Source organism: Pristiophorus japonicus, chromosome 12 (assembly GCF_044704955.1).
Source record: "Pristiophorus japonicus isolate sPriJap1 chromosome 12, sPriJap1.hap1, whole genome shotgun sequence".
In the NCBI taxonomy this organism is placed as follows: domain Eukaryota; kingdom Metazoa; phylum Chordata; class Chondrichthyes; family Pristiophoridae; genus Pristiophorus; species Pristiophorus japonicus.
In genome coordinates, this window is record NC_091988.1 from 51892152 (window position 1) to 51905944 (window position 13793).

At 47.7% G+C, this 13793-nt stretch overlaps 1 protein-coding gene across 2 annotated transcripts in view; it reads left to right on the top strand.

Annotated features, from left to right (window-relative positions):
- LOC139277248 (interactor of HORMAD1 protein 1) overlaps positions 1-10341 on the top strand; it is a 99174-nt gene extending 88833 nt beyond the window's left edge. For both annotated transcript variants that reach the window (XM_070895454.1, XM_070895453.1), the window contains exon 8: positions 8240-10341. In XM_070895454.1, coding sequence (XP_070751555.1) covers positions 8240-9646 — 1407 coding nt within the window. In that variant the 3' untranslated portion in view covers positions 9647-10341. The remainder of the gene's footprint in view (positions 1-8239) is intronic.
- The last annotated feature ends 3452 nt before the right edge of the window (positions 10342-13793 follow it).

Consider the following 13793-nt stretch of genomic DNA (forward strand, 5'->3'; position numbering starts at 1 on the left):
ATTGTCTCTAGTCAAGAAATGTGTCCTGAATGGGGACTGGGCAGCCACATACAGGGCAGGCCCTGAGAAATTTAAACCATTTCACAGGCGCAAGGATGAACTCTCGATTCCGGCCGATTGCCTACTGTGGGGAAACCGCGTAGTCATGCCCCAGATGGGCAGAGAGGTGTTCATCAGAGAACTCCACAATGGGCACCTGGGCATTGTCACAATGAAGTCAATTGCCAGGTCACAAGTTTGGTGGCCAGGGATAGACGCAGATCTGGAACTTTGTGTTCGCAGGTGCAACACATGTGCCCAGCTGGGCCATGCGCCCAGGGAAGCCCCCCTTAGCCCTTGGCCATGGCCCGCCAAGCCTTCGTCACGCATCCATGTGGACTACGCAGGTCCTTTCATGGGGAAAATGTTTTTGGTTGTAGTAGACGCCTACTCCAAATGGATCGAGTGTGACATTTTAAATTCAAGCACATCCTCTGCCACGGTAGAAAGTCTACGGGCAATGTTCTCCGCCCACGGTCTACCGGACATCTTGGTCAGCGACAATGACCCGTGCTTCACAAGCACTGAATTCCAGGACTTCATGGCAGTCAATGGAATTAACCATGTTAGAACGGCACTGTTCAAGCCGGCCTCAAACGGCCAGGCAGAACGAGCAGTGCAGATAATCAAACAGGGGATGCTCAGATTCCAAGGGGGTTCCCTACAAACCCGCTTATCACGCCTCCTGTTGGCCTATAGATCCCGACCACACTCGCTCACAGGGGTTCCACCCACAGAGCTACTAATGAAAAGAACGCTCAAAACCCGATTATCCCTTATACACCCCACCATGAAAGAAATTGTCGAGAGCGGGCGCCAGTCACAATATCACTACCATGACAGGAATGCGAGGGCGCGATGTATTGATGTAAATGATCCTGTTTTTGTCCTCAACTAAGCTGCAGGGCCCAAATGGCTCGCAGGCACTGTGGTTGCCAAAGAGGGAAATAGGATTCTGGTAGTTAAACTTACCAATGGACAAATCTGCCGCAAACATGTGGATCAAACAAAAAGGAGGTTCAGCAACCCCATAGAAGAAGCAGAGGAAGAACACAATATAGAGTTCACTCCACCACAGGTGACTGAACACCGGAACGAAAGGGAGGAGAGCCCAGTCACTGTGGGCAGTCCAGACAGGCCTGAGGCACTGCAAACAGCAGACACTCAGGCCAGCGCCCAACAACCGGAGCCCCAACTCAGGCGCTCTACAAGGGAGCGTAAACCACCAGAGAGACTCCACCTGTGATCCCAATAAGACTTTGGGGGGGGGAGGTGATGTCATGTATTCAACCAGCATTGTAACCCATGTATAAACTGACCTAAGTTATACACCGTGAGAACACTGACCACTAGGTGGGAGATACTCCTAACCTGGACCTTCAGGTATAAAAGGGGAAGCACCACCCACCTTCATCACTTGAGTGCTAAGGAATAAAGGACAGGTCACAGACTGACCTCTCAAGCATGGGCCTCGTGTGCATTTATACTGTGTAGTAAGGACGTATCAGGTATCATCACTGCTCTGTCGATCATGAGCTTGGTGCCGTGTTTGAGGTCCTGGGGCTAGAACCTCCACTTTTTTCGCATGCTTAACACCCACTTAATGCCCATTTTACCGCTGTAATGACGTATAACACCCATATATCGCCCATTCTGGCACAAAATGGAAACTGACGGGCTTTTTTAGGAGACTTATCGGTGAGCGTTATTTTCCCTAATGGGCTTAATGCCGGGAAAAAATATCACCGCCCGCTCACGTTTTTTGGCCGGAATCAGCAGAATGAGCGAATTCAACTCCCATAATGTCGTCCAGCGTTACTTTCCGCACGGAATTAACGCCGAAATTCAATATTAATGCCCGCCCACTGTTTTTTGTTGGAAAGAGCATATTTACCCAAACTAGCGGCCATAGAGATCGGCCATCTTCAATTTCACCACTTCGCACACATATCGCCCAGAATATCGCTCGCTCAAAAAACCGCCACAAAAAGTGGAACTAACTGGAATGACCGCCAGCGGTGTGGCTGGCATTTGTTAAATCCCACTCTTACGTGAGGAGCTGATATCTGAACGATTTGCCTGAAAGAGCGTCGATGTGAGTGACAACGCTGGCACATTGCTATGTGTGTGCAGCTCAGACATCAATGGTGCCCATCACCTCGGTGCCAGTTAAAGTTTACATTGATTGATGTTAAGTTGTATTTAACCCTTTCATGGTAAGGAATCACCAGTGTGTAACTATCTGAGACAATGGGCAACAAGGTTATGTTCAATAACAAAAGTTTAATACCAACATTGGTCTGAAATCATAAGTATCACAGCCAATAACACTCAACCCCCGCCCACACCCCACTTTTTCCAACATTGACATAAATCACATGTTCAACATGTCCAGCAACACACAATCCAAAGGCAAAGCAGGAGCGTGGTCCCCAGCCCCCATACATTGCAACAAATTGCATACACCCAGATTGAGATATAACAGCCATCACCTGTGCACATGCACCTCATTTTCCTTCCCCCCCCCCCCCCCCCTTCCTTCTCCACACCTCTACCCCTTCCCCTCCTCGCTCCACGGTGCCTGGCCGAGGAGCTCCTCAGGCAGTGCCTCATTGGGGGGGATGAAGGCAGATGCGTTGGTTGCACGGGTACAGGAGCGGGGGGTGCTGAGTGGGAAGCATTCTCTGATGCAGAAGCAGGATCTTGGTCTTTGCTCTCATCTGTCGTTCGCAGTGGTGGTGCGGAACCTAGGGGTGGAGTGCTGTGCTCGGGGACCACTGGGAGGCCTGTGGCAGCAGTGTTCCTGGCTATCGCATCCATAGACACCACCATGCGCGGAATGTACTCGGTCATGGTGGCCAGGTGTCGGGATATGACCCCCAATGCTTCGATGAGCTGGTCACCAATGTCTACAGTCCTCCTGGACAACTGTACCATCTCTCCACTGCCATGTAGTGTTCGTGGAACAGATCTGCTGCGTCCACGAGGCCTCTGCAGGGTCGGCGCCGTCCTGGGGACAAATGGGGTGCCCTGTGGAGAGGTGCTTGGGGCCTGCACCTCCAGAGTGGAGGAGGCGGCGAATGACCGGAGGACCACTAGATGGCCTTGGGGTGGAATGGGTTCTGGAGCATGGTGATGCAGGTTCTTCGAAGTCCGCGCTCTCATCCGTGGAGAATAGACCCAGCGGATTGACGGGTGACAATTGGAGCTCCTTAGCACCAGATGTAGTCGGATCATCCGCCGACTCCTGCCCGCACCCCCACCTTCTGGCCTCTGTGGCGTTGCCTGGGGCTGCACTGCTGGCTGAGCTGCAAGACACAAATGAGGTTATTAGAGGAGAAGGGGGTGCTAGGGTGACAAGGTGAGTCCAGCGCTACACACAGCATATGCACGACAAAAGCACCATCGCTCTCAAAATCATCGCAAGCATCACATTTCATGACCAACAACACATTGTGCATTGGAATGATTTTCGTTAGGCCAGTATTATTTCTATGACACTTTTAGAAATCATCTATCATATATGATTGTTCGGATATGAGTTGGTGTGGCATCTATTGACTTTACATCATGCAATGATGTAAGCTTTACTCACGTGACATCACTTCAGGGTGTGCAGATGTGTCCGTGGCTGTCCAGGTGTGCTTCCCCACCCGTTCGCTTCTGCACGGACCTCAGCATCTGTAAAAGGTGACAGGACGACATGGCATGAGATCATTGAGTGATATCATTGCTAGGTACTATCACAGAGACTGATACAACACATAACTGACAGATGTAATCATGATTAAAATGATTATTATCATTCTTTACCTAAAGACATACACCGTGACGGCAGGCTTTGAGTAAAATATTCACAGTAAAAGTGCAAGACCTCACATCTGATGATAGTCACTTATCACTGTTACAAATCAAATTATATAAATACATAAGTACATGTAAATCAATGTAATATTTACCCTTGCGGATCCCACAAGGTCATTCCATCGTTTGCGGCATTGGTTGCCCTCACGAACCTCGTTGGTCGCCGAAGAGACCACCTCTGCTATCTCGGTCCATATCCTCTGGTAGGCCTTTGGGGTGGGCTTCCCACACCCTCCCTATGTCAAATCACCCCAGCGTGATTCGACCTGCTGCAGGAGGGAGGCATTTGCCTCGTCCGAGAACCTCCTGGCTCTTTTGCGGCCTCCAATGTGCTCCGCTCCCACCTCGCTGCTCTCTCCAGCATCAGTCTCCACAGCGTGCTGTGATGCCTCCTCCTCTCCCTCCAATATAGAGAAAATATGTGGCTGGTAGCAGCTACTTTTTGTTTGCCTACTTGCTGTGAAGCTCTAAAGTCTCCCTCCTTCCTCCCAAAGCAGCCATGCCTTCAGTGCCTCTGAGTTCCCTCTCTCTCAGTCTCCTCTTCTGCACATGTCATGGTGACCCTTTACCTCCAGAATCGCGGGAATCGAACTTTGCCATGCCGTTGCTAAGGACGGCCACACTTTACAGCAGAAGGTAAAAAAAATTTTACGCTACCGCCCTTAGTAACGCATATTTTCAAAAATGTAATCTAGGTGTTTTGAGAATGGGCGAGAAGCCGGCGATCTGAAAACCCTTTTTTACCGCCCACGCCGGAAATAACGCCCATTTTGGGGCGATAAGCACAAAAGTGGAACTTCTAGCCCCTGGTCTTCAAACACTCTCTCCCTCAGGTGACCGAAGGCTGCGCTGGCACACTGAAGGTGGTGTTGGACCTCATCGTCAATGTCTATCCTTGTTGACAGTAGGCTCCCAATATATGGAAAATTGTCCAAGGCCTCATCGTGGATTTTGATAACCGGGGGGGGCAGTACTGTGTGGTGGGGGCAGGTTGGTAGAGAACCTTTGTCTTACGGATGTTTAGTGTAAGGCCCATGCTTTCATACGCCTTGGTGAAGATGTTGACCGATGACTTGGAGTTCAGCCTCTGAGTGTGTGCAGATGCAACCATTGTCAGCGTACTGTAGCTCGACGACAGAGGATAGGACGGTCTTGGATCTGGCCTGGAGGCGGCGGAGATTGAACAGATTCCCGTTTTCCTTAATTTAGCTCCACTGCAGCGAGGAGTTTGCTGAGGGTGAGATAGAGCATTACAGCAAGGAAGATCGAGAAGAGCGTTGGTGCGATCACACAACCTTGCTTGACCCTGGTCCGAGCATGGTATAGGTCTGTAGTGGATCCGTTGGTCAGGATTTCTCTTGTATCCGCCGCGCGGTGAAGATCATGCCCATTGTGCCCCTTAGTGGCATCTATTACATCAGCATGCCGTTTATACTGTCTCACCTTGGTCCTTACAATTGGACCAGGATGAGCCCCACCAGCAGCAGCAACAATAACACCACCACCAACCTTCTCCTCAATGACCTGATGCTCCACAGGACAGAGGGCATCAGCGCAGGGCTGCAGCACACCAGAGGCGATACCCAGGGTATCCTCAACATCCAGCTTCCTCAACATTACTGAGCAGCAGTGCCAAAGGAGGCTCAGGCTATCGTGCCAGGTTGTCGCAGACATTTGCAGCTTGCTGGAACAAGACCTGCAGCCCAGAGGAGCTGGTGGAAGCTCCTTACAAGTGGCTGTCAAAGTCACCATTGCCCTCAACTTCTTCGCTGCAGGCTCCTTCCAGAGTGGTGCCCAGTATTAGTCGCAATACTCCAGCTGGGGCCTAACAAGTGTTTGATAAAGATTTAGCATAACTTTATGTACTTTATGCATCTATTTATAAAGCCAAGGATTCCGTATGCCTTTTTAACAACCTTCTCAACATGTCCTACCACCTTCAGAAACTTGTGTATGTATACTCCCAGGTCTCTCTGTTCTTGTACCCCCTTTAAAATTGTACAATTTAGTTTATATTGCCTCTCCTCATTCTTCCTACCAGAATGAATCACTTCCACAGGGAAAAGAAGAACAACTGGAGAGTACTTGCCTTGGACTACTCTCAAATATCTCCTGGAATTCAGGCCCTATAGTAGTGATGGAGGCTTGAAAGTGAGGATAGATGGTGTATGGCACAGAGATTCCAAAACAGATTTTAAAAGTACCTGAAAAATATGTTAAAGAAATAATTGCATACCTACCAAATACAATAATATACATTCTCTGTACCATAATATTAGATTTTTAAAAATGGCAGTGGGTCCACCCTGATGAAGTGGCAAGTTGCCACTCCGAAATTCCTGGCCTCCACAGGGCGGACAGCCAGGGAACATCAGAAATGATGCAGCTGCCTTTGTTCAAATGCCACCTGTTCCTGTAAAGTTTCACCCACACAACTCTACATTACCAGCGGCTTTGAAAGGCTGCAGGAATTTCAGGCCCAACATGACGAGCACACTCGACCTCATATTTAGGATATCACAATGACATATGCAAAACAATCTTAAAATGCTGGGTATTTCTGAGCTGCAGTATGAAACTGACAAGCACGTTCCAATTTGCAAAGTTCCAAAAAATAATTAAGGTTTGATTTCAGCCTGTTACTCAACAAAGGTGAGAATTTTTGGCTTTATAGGGACACAACACTACCTTAGCAGAACAATACGTTAAGTATTATTTGTTACCTTTAATAATTTAGTTTCTTATTGTAGACATTACAGTCGGTGTCTGCCTTTGTTCAAGTATAAAAATTATCCTTGTTATTTTCAACTTCCTTTCTAACATTTAACAAAGAGTGTCAGGGCTAGAAATTCGGTTGTTTAGCGACACCATTAGCGCCAGAGTGGGGTGCTAAGGGGCCGCTAAACACCTACCGCCTGAGCGCCACGCAGTCAGCACCTGCCACGCACTTCAGTGAAGGTTTAGCGGCGGTTCTGACAGTTTGCGTTGCACTCACCGAGATCACCGAGTGTGCAACACCTCCGTAGTCGCGCATTTGGAAAATGTATTCTTTTGCCTGCGCTAACGCCTGGCGCTGACAGTGGCAGGGGAAAGCAGTCAGTACATTGTCGATCCCGGGGCGATATCGTCCAGAGTGCAAGGTAAGTGATTAAATTTCAGTTTTTCAACTTCAATTAACTGTTGCAGTACAGGTTGAGCGTCCGAAATCCGGAGTTCCAAAATTCAGAATGTTCCGGAATCCGGACACCGGGCCGATCCGTGGCGGGGTTGTCTAGAAACCAGAAAATGTTTCGAAATCCGGACTCCCCCCGCCTCGGCGACCCGACCTTGCCCCGACCCTACCTCGCCCCGGCCCTCAGCGGTCCGACCTCGCCCCGCCCCGACCCGACCTCGCCCCGAACCTACCTCGCCCCGGCCCTCAGCGGCCCGACCTCGCCCCGACCCGACCCGACCCGACCTCGCCCCGAACCTACCTCGCCCTGGCCCTCAGCAGCCCGACCTCGGCGGCCCGACCTCACTCCGGCCCGATTTCGTCCCAGCCCTCGGAGGCCCGACCTCGCCCCGGCCATCAGTGGCCTTCCCTCACCCCGGTCCTCGGTGGCCCGACCTCCAGCCTGACTTTGCCGCGACTTCGCCTGCCCCGACTTCGCCGCAACTTCTCCGGCCCCCGGCGACCCGACCTCGCGCCGACCTGACTTCATCCCAGGCCCCGGCTTCCCCCTTCTCCTCTTTCTCCCCCTTACCTTGGCGGGCCGACCTCACCCCCTTACCTCGGCCCAGGCAAATATGTTCCAAAATCCGGAAATATCCGGAACGGCCTCGGTCCAGAGGTTTCCGGATTTCGGACACTCAACCTGTAATGGGGAAGTGTGGGTGAAATTTATTGAAATGTTCACAACGGTTTTTTTTCAGCTTCCTAGAGCCAAATAATTGAGTAGGCCTCCTGCCTTATCACTCCATTAGCGCCCTAAGAGGAGTGTGGAACGCTTCTCTTAGCACTCCACTCTCCTCTTGGGACGTTACAACTGAATATTGCACTTTGAGGCGGTAGACATCGTCTGGCAATAAAGGTAGCGACCCAGCGCCGTCACCACCTCAAAGCGGACAATGCCGATTTTCCCGCCCAATGTATATAACCAGTGCTAGCCGAAAGAAACAGGAAATTTGGAATTGTACCTACGACATCTATGAGTTACACTGGAGCACAGATGGTCGAAGTAGAATTTTATACATTGTTCGAAAAATAAGTCATCACCTGAAGGATCTGACTGTATTGAGTTTTTAGAATTGTGAAGAGCATTGTGTCATGGACACCATGGTTTCTTTTCTCTTACAGAAGGAAATGGAAGTGAGTAATCTTAGAACGCAACTACAGATAATGCAGGAATGCCTGGATGGGATAAAAGATTCACAATCTCAACAACAACAGAAAATGTGTGAACAGCTCAGCTGGTTTAAAGACCACTTTCAGTTGACAGAAGTCCTGTCTGAACTCCATAAACTCACTTCTAATACTAACCCCATCATCCAGGTGCAGAACACTATGACACAAACAACTCCCAGTTCAAATGAGGAGCTCTGCATTGTTGGTAATAAGAAGGCTTATTATGAAAGTACACAAGTTTGCAGAACCTCATATCAACCTCAGCCAGCACTAATGGACAACTACCAACTTCGTGACACCAAAGCTGTATGTACAGAAATATTACCTAATGATAGCAGTATTCATTTGAATGTTTACCAGAAAACTTTACCAGAGGCTGCCAGGACGGGGCAGTGTGCTTCCATTCACGAAAATCATGCCGTGTCTTCATGTTGTAGAGGCAGGGCTGAAGACACTTCTTCATGTTCTCCTGCAATAAACTCAAATCACCTCATTTCTGCATGTCCTGTCAGTGTCCGGTTTTCTCAGGTTAAGAACAGGGAGCTTTTGCCAAGTGGGTTATCTTCTCAAGCACTTTCCCACGGTGATGTCAAATTGGCTGAATGCCAGAGTGGCTCAAAGGGCAAATCTCCCTGTACTATCAATGCACCTGAACCACACGGCATCCAGAAAATACACCATAATGACAAAGAAAACAAATGGGGTCCTGTTCCCTTCACTCCAAGTGTAAAATATAATGTTGGTCAGAACATGTGGCAGGACACAACTATGAAGAATAACAATACAAGGAGAGGTGGCAGTGCTACAGCACGTAGAAAGGTAGCAACTAGAAGATGCTGCACTAAAAGAAGAAAAACCTACATTACACCCAGTAAGAAAAAGGAAAGCCTCACCAAAGCATCAGATAAGTCAAAGATCATTAATGTCAGCATGAAAAATACTGTTTTGGATGAACCGAAGGTTAAGACAACCGCCCAGAAACAAACAAATATTAGTGAGAAGAAAGTAATTGACAGTGCTTCTTATGAAAGGCGAAGACACCCTCTTGAAGGACTGTATGTGAGAGAGGGGCGATGTCAGGATAATGTAAAGAAGAGAAATTATCCACAACAGCAGAGTGGGAGGAAAGAGATTCCTAAAGCGGCTAAGAGAAATCTTTCACGGCAGCCTCGTAACCCTTTGCAAGAGAGCTATTTGCAGAACGGTATGGAATCTGAACATTTGCTTCAGTCATGGTTTAGTCCTTTAACTCTAACTCAAGAGAGCTCCTATGATAATCTACCAAACCCTTCACTTGGAAAGGAAGCACATAACAAAAGGCAGCTTTACTTTTTTGACAGCAGTGATGATTCGGATTAGGACCCGTATAGCTTTCACTACGTCAAATCTCATTATTTAAAAAAAAAATAAGGTAAGGAAGAAAGAATGACAAAAATATTAAATAAATGCATTTTACTGTGAAATTTATATTATTTTATGAATCATATTTTGTTCACGTTAATTTGTGCTAAATATACCGCATCCCTACAATTTAACATCTGCCTTAGCTGCTTGTTGCTGTGGAAATTAATCCATTGCAGTTGGTATGAATTGTTTGTTGTTGGAAACAGCTGTAACTTTAATATCATTCACAACATTGGTGCTTTTAGTTTCTTTGAAATAACTGATAGTTAATGAAATCCTGTGCATTTCAAACAAATTATTTTTCTGGATTTTGTCATGTAAGTAGTTTAACTTTTAAGACACTGACACTTTTTTGTAATCAGTATTTTATTTATAGCTAGCTCCAGTTTGCCAGTGTCTTATTGACCTGTGCAGTTATACAACCAGCACTTGACTCTGTTGGCGCATTTCTGTTCTGTACTGTGGCTTTTTTATTGCACAGGTATTTAGATATTTTATAGTTGCCAAGCTACTGCTGAAAAACAACTTCCATTACAACCTGTAATAGTTCATTCAAGGAAGACAAAGGCTATTATATTTGTTACTCTTGTACCCCAAATGTAAACAAATGTATACACATGTGATCATTTTATGTTTAAGTAATAATAAACCTCCACCTGTATTATCCAAAGGAATTAAGAAAAAATGATTTATCTGATCCATCAAACAGCTGGTAGAGTACTTTAGTTCTTGCTGCCTGGTCCAGGGTCTGTTGTTTCATCCCTGATCATAGTTTTAGCTACTATATAAGTAGTTACCTTCTCTTGACAGCCTTTTCCAGCTTTAAAAAATTGCACCCTGGGCACAAAAAATAGTTAATGACTCTCTACTGTTGCTAATGCACTGAAGAGGATAGAGTTCACGCTGGATCAGATTTTACATGGCTCGTGGAAAGCTTAATGGAATAAGTGATCTTTTCGCCTTCCAAGCTTTCCTGTGTAACTGAAATATGACTGTGAAAGTAGTACAGAAGGTAGAGTGCTGGACATGAATCATGAAAAACATGGATTAATAAATATCAAGCGTTCACTCAAGTGAATGGGTACAGTTTCCCTGAATACCTGAAGCCAGTTGAAAGGGCTGCTGTCCAGGTTATCTCCTCTGATGTTAATTTTGGGTGATGAGGATTTGAACAATTCTACACCTTGGTCTAAGGGAAGATTTTCTGCTTCGGTGTCTGCATGCCATGATTTTGATCCATTAATCTGAGCTGACAGAAAATCACAGGCAGAGAAGTGTGCAATTTCCCACTGTTGCTGGGAGTATCAAAGTGGAAAATCTCCCCTATCAGTGTCAACATTAAGTAATCCCCAGGTAGTGTATGGTATGGTCAGATGCAAAGGAAAGCTCTGCCTTGCCCCAACTTTTTTTTAAATTTGTTCGTGGATGTGGGTGTCACTGACAAGGCCAGCATTTATTGACCATCACTAATAGCCCTTGAGAAGGTGGTGGTGAGCTGCCTTGTTGAACCACTGCAGTCTTTGTGGCTTGTCTACCATGATGGGCTACTGTTGGATGTGCTGTTAGGGAGGGAGTTCCAGGATTTTGACCCAGCGACGGTGATATATTTCCAAGTCAGGGTGATGTGTGACTTTGAGAGGAACTTGCAGGTGATGATGCTCCCTATGCGCCTTCTGCCCTTGTCCTTCCAGGTGGTAGGGGCTACGGGTTTAGGAGGTGCTACTGAAGAAGCCGTGACGAGTTGCTGATGAACATCTTATACATGGTACACACTGCAACCACGGTGCGCAGGTGGTGGAGGGAGTGAATGTTGAAGGTATTGGATAGTGTGCCAATCAAGTGGGCAGCTTTTTCCTGGAAGGTGTCGAGCGTCTTGAGTGTTTTTGGAGCTGCACTCATCCAGGCAAGTGGAGAGTATTCCATCACACTCCTGACTTGTGCCTTGTAGATGGTGGAAAGGCTTTGGGGAGTCAGGTGGTGAGACACTCACCGCAGAATACCCAGCCTCTGACCTGCTCTTGTTGCCACAGTATTTATGTGGCTTGTCCAGTGGTGACCTCCAGGATGTTGATGGTGGGGGATTCGGTGATGGTAATGCAATTGAGTATCAAGGGAAGGTGGTTAGTCTCTCGCTTGTTGGAGATGGTCATTGCCTGGCACTTGTATGGCGCAAATGTTACTTGCCACTTATAGCCCAAGCCTGAATGTCATCCAGGTCTTGCTGCATGCGGGCATGGACTGCTTCATTTTCTAAGGAGTTGCGAATGGCACTGAACACTGTGCAGTCATCAGTGAACATCCTCACTTCTGACCTTATGATGGAGGGAAGGTCATTGATGAAGCAGCTAAATATGGTTGGATCTAGGCCACTGCCCTGAGGAACTGCTGCAGTGATGTCCTGGGGCTGGGATGATTGACCTGCAACAGCCACAATCATCTTCCTTTGTGCTAGGTATGACTCCAGCCAGTGGAGAGTTTTCTCCCTGATTCCCATTGACTTCAATTTTACTAGGGCTACTTGATGCCACATTGATGTCAAGGCTAGTTGCTCTCATCTCACCTCTGGAATTCAGCTCTTTGTCCATGTTTGGACCAAGGCTGAAATGAGGTCTGAGGCCGAGTGGTCCTGACGGAACCCAAACTGAGCATTGGTGAGCAGGTTATTGTTGAGTCAGTGCCACTTGATGACATTTTCCATCACTTTACTGATGATTGAGAGTAGATTGATGGGGCGATAATTGGCTGTATTGGATTTGTCCTGCTTTTTGTGGACAGGACATACCTGGGCAGGTTTCCAAATTGTTGGGTAAATGCCAGTGTTGTAGCTGTACTGGAACAGCTTGGCTAGAGGCACGGCTAGTTCTCGAGCACAAGTCTTCAGCATGACAGCTGGGATGTTGTCAGGCCCATAACCTTTGCTGTATCCATTTCGCTCAGCGGTTTCTTGATATCACGTGGAGTGAATTGAATTGGATGAAGACTGGCTTTTGTGATGGTGCAGACCTCAGGAGGAGGCCGATATGGATCATCCACTCGGCACTTCTGGCTGAAGATGCTTCCAAATGCTTCAGCCTGGTCTTTTGCCTGGGTTATGCCATCATTGAGGATGGGGACATTCATGGAGCCTTCACCTTCCCTTAGTTGTTTAATTGTCCACCACCATTGACGGCTGGATGTGGCAGCACTGCAGAGCTTTGATCTAATTTGTTGATTGTTATAAACTTAGCTCAGTTTATAACATGCTACTTCCACTGTTTGGTATGCATGTAGTCCTGTATTGCAGCTTCCCCAGGTTGGTACCTCATTTTTAGGTATGCTTGATGCTGCTCCTGGGTTGGTCCCCTGGCTTGATGGTAATGGTAGAGTGAGGGCTATGCCGGACCATGAGGTTACAGATTGTGGTGAGATACAATTCTGCTGCTGCTGATGGACCACAGCATCTCATGGATGCCCAGTTTTGAGTTGCTAGATCTGTTCTGAATCTATCCCATTTAGCACGGTGGCAGTGCCACACAACATGATGGAGGGTGTTTTCAGTGTGAAGACGGGACTTCGTCTGCACAAGGACAGTGCGGTGATCACTGCTACCAATGCTGTAATGGATAGATGCATCTGCGACAGGTAGATTGGTGAGGGCGAAGTCAAGTAGGTTTTTCCCTCATGTTGGAGGTCCAGTCTTGCAGCTATGTCCTCAGGACCCGGCCAGCTCGGTGAGTAGTGGTGCTACCAAGCCACTCTTGGTGATGGACATAGAAGTCCCCCACCCAAAGTACATTCTGTGCCCTTGTTTCTTCCAAGTGGTGTTCAACATGGAGGAGTACTGAGGGAGGTAAGTAGCTGGTAATCAGCAGGAGGTTCCCTTGCCCATGCTTGACTTGAAGCCATGAGACTTCATGGGGTCCGGAATCAATGTTGAGGACTCCCAGGGCCACTCCCTCCCAACTGTATACCACTGTGCTGCCACCTTGGGTGGGTCAACCCTAAATACCCAGGACTGGTGATGAGGAGTCTGGGACATTGGCGGTTTGATTCTTATTATTGTTTTGTGTAGCAGTTTGTTACAACTGAGTGGCTCGCTAGCCCATTTTAGAGGGCAGTTAAG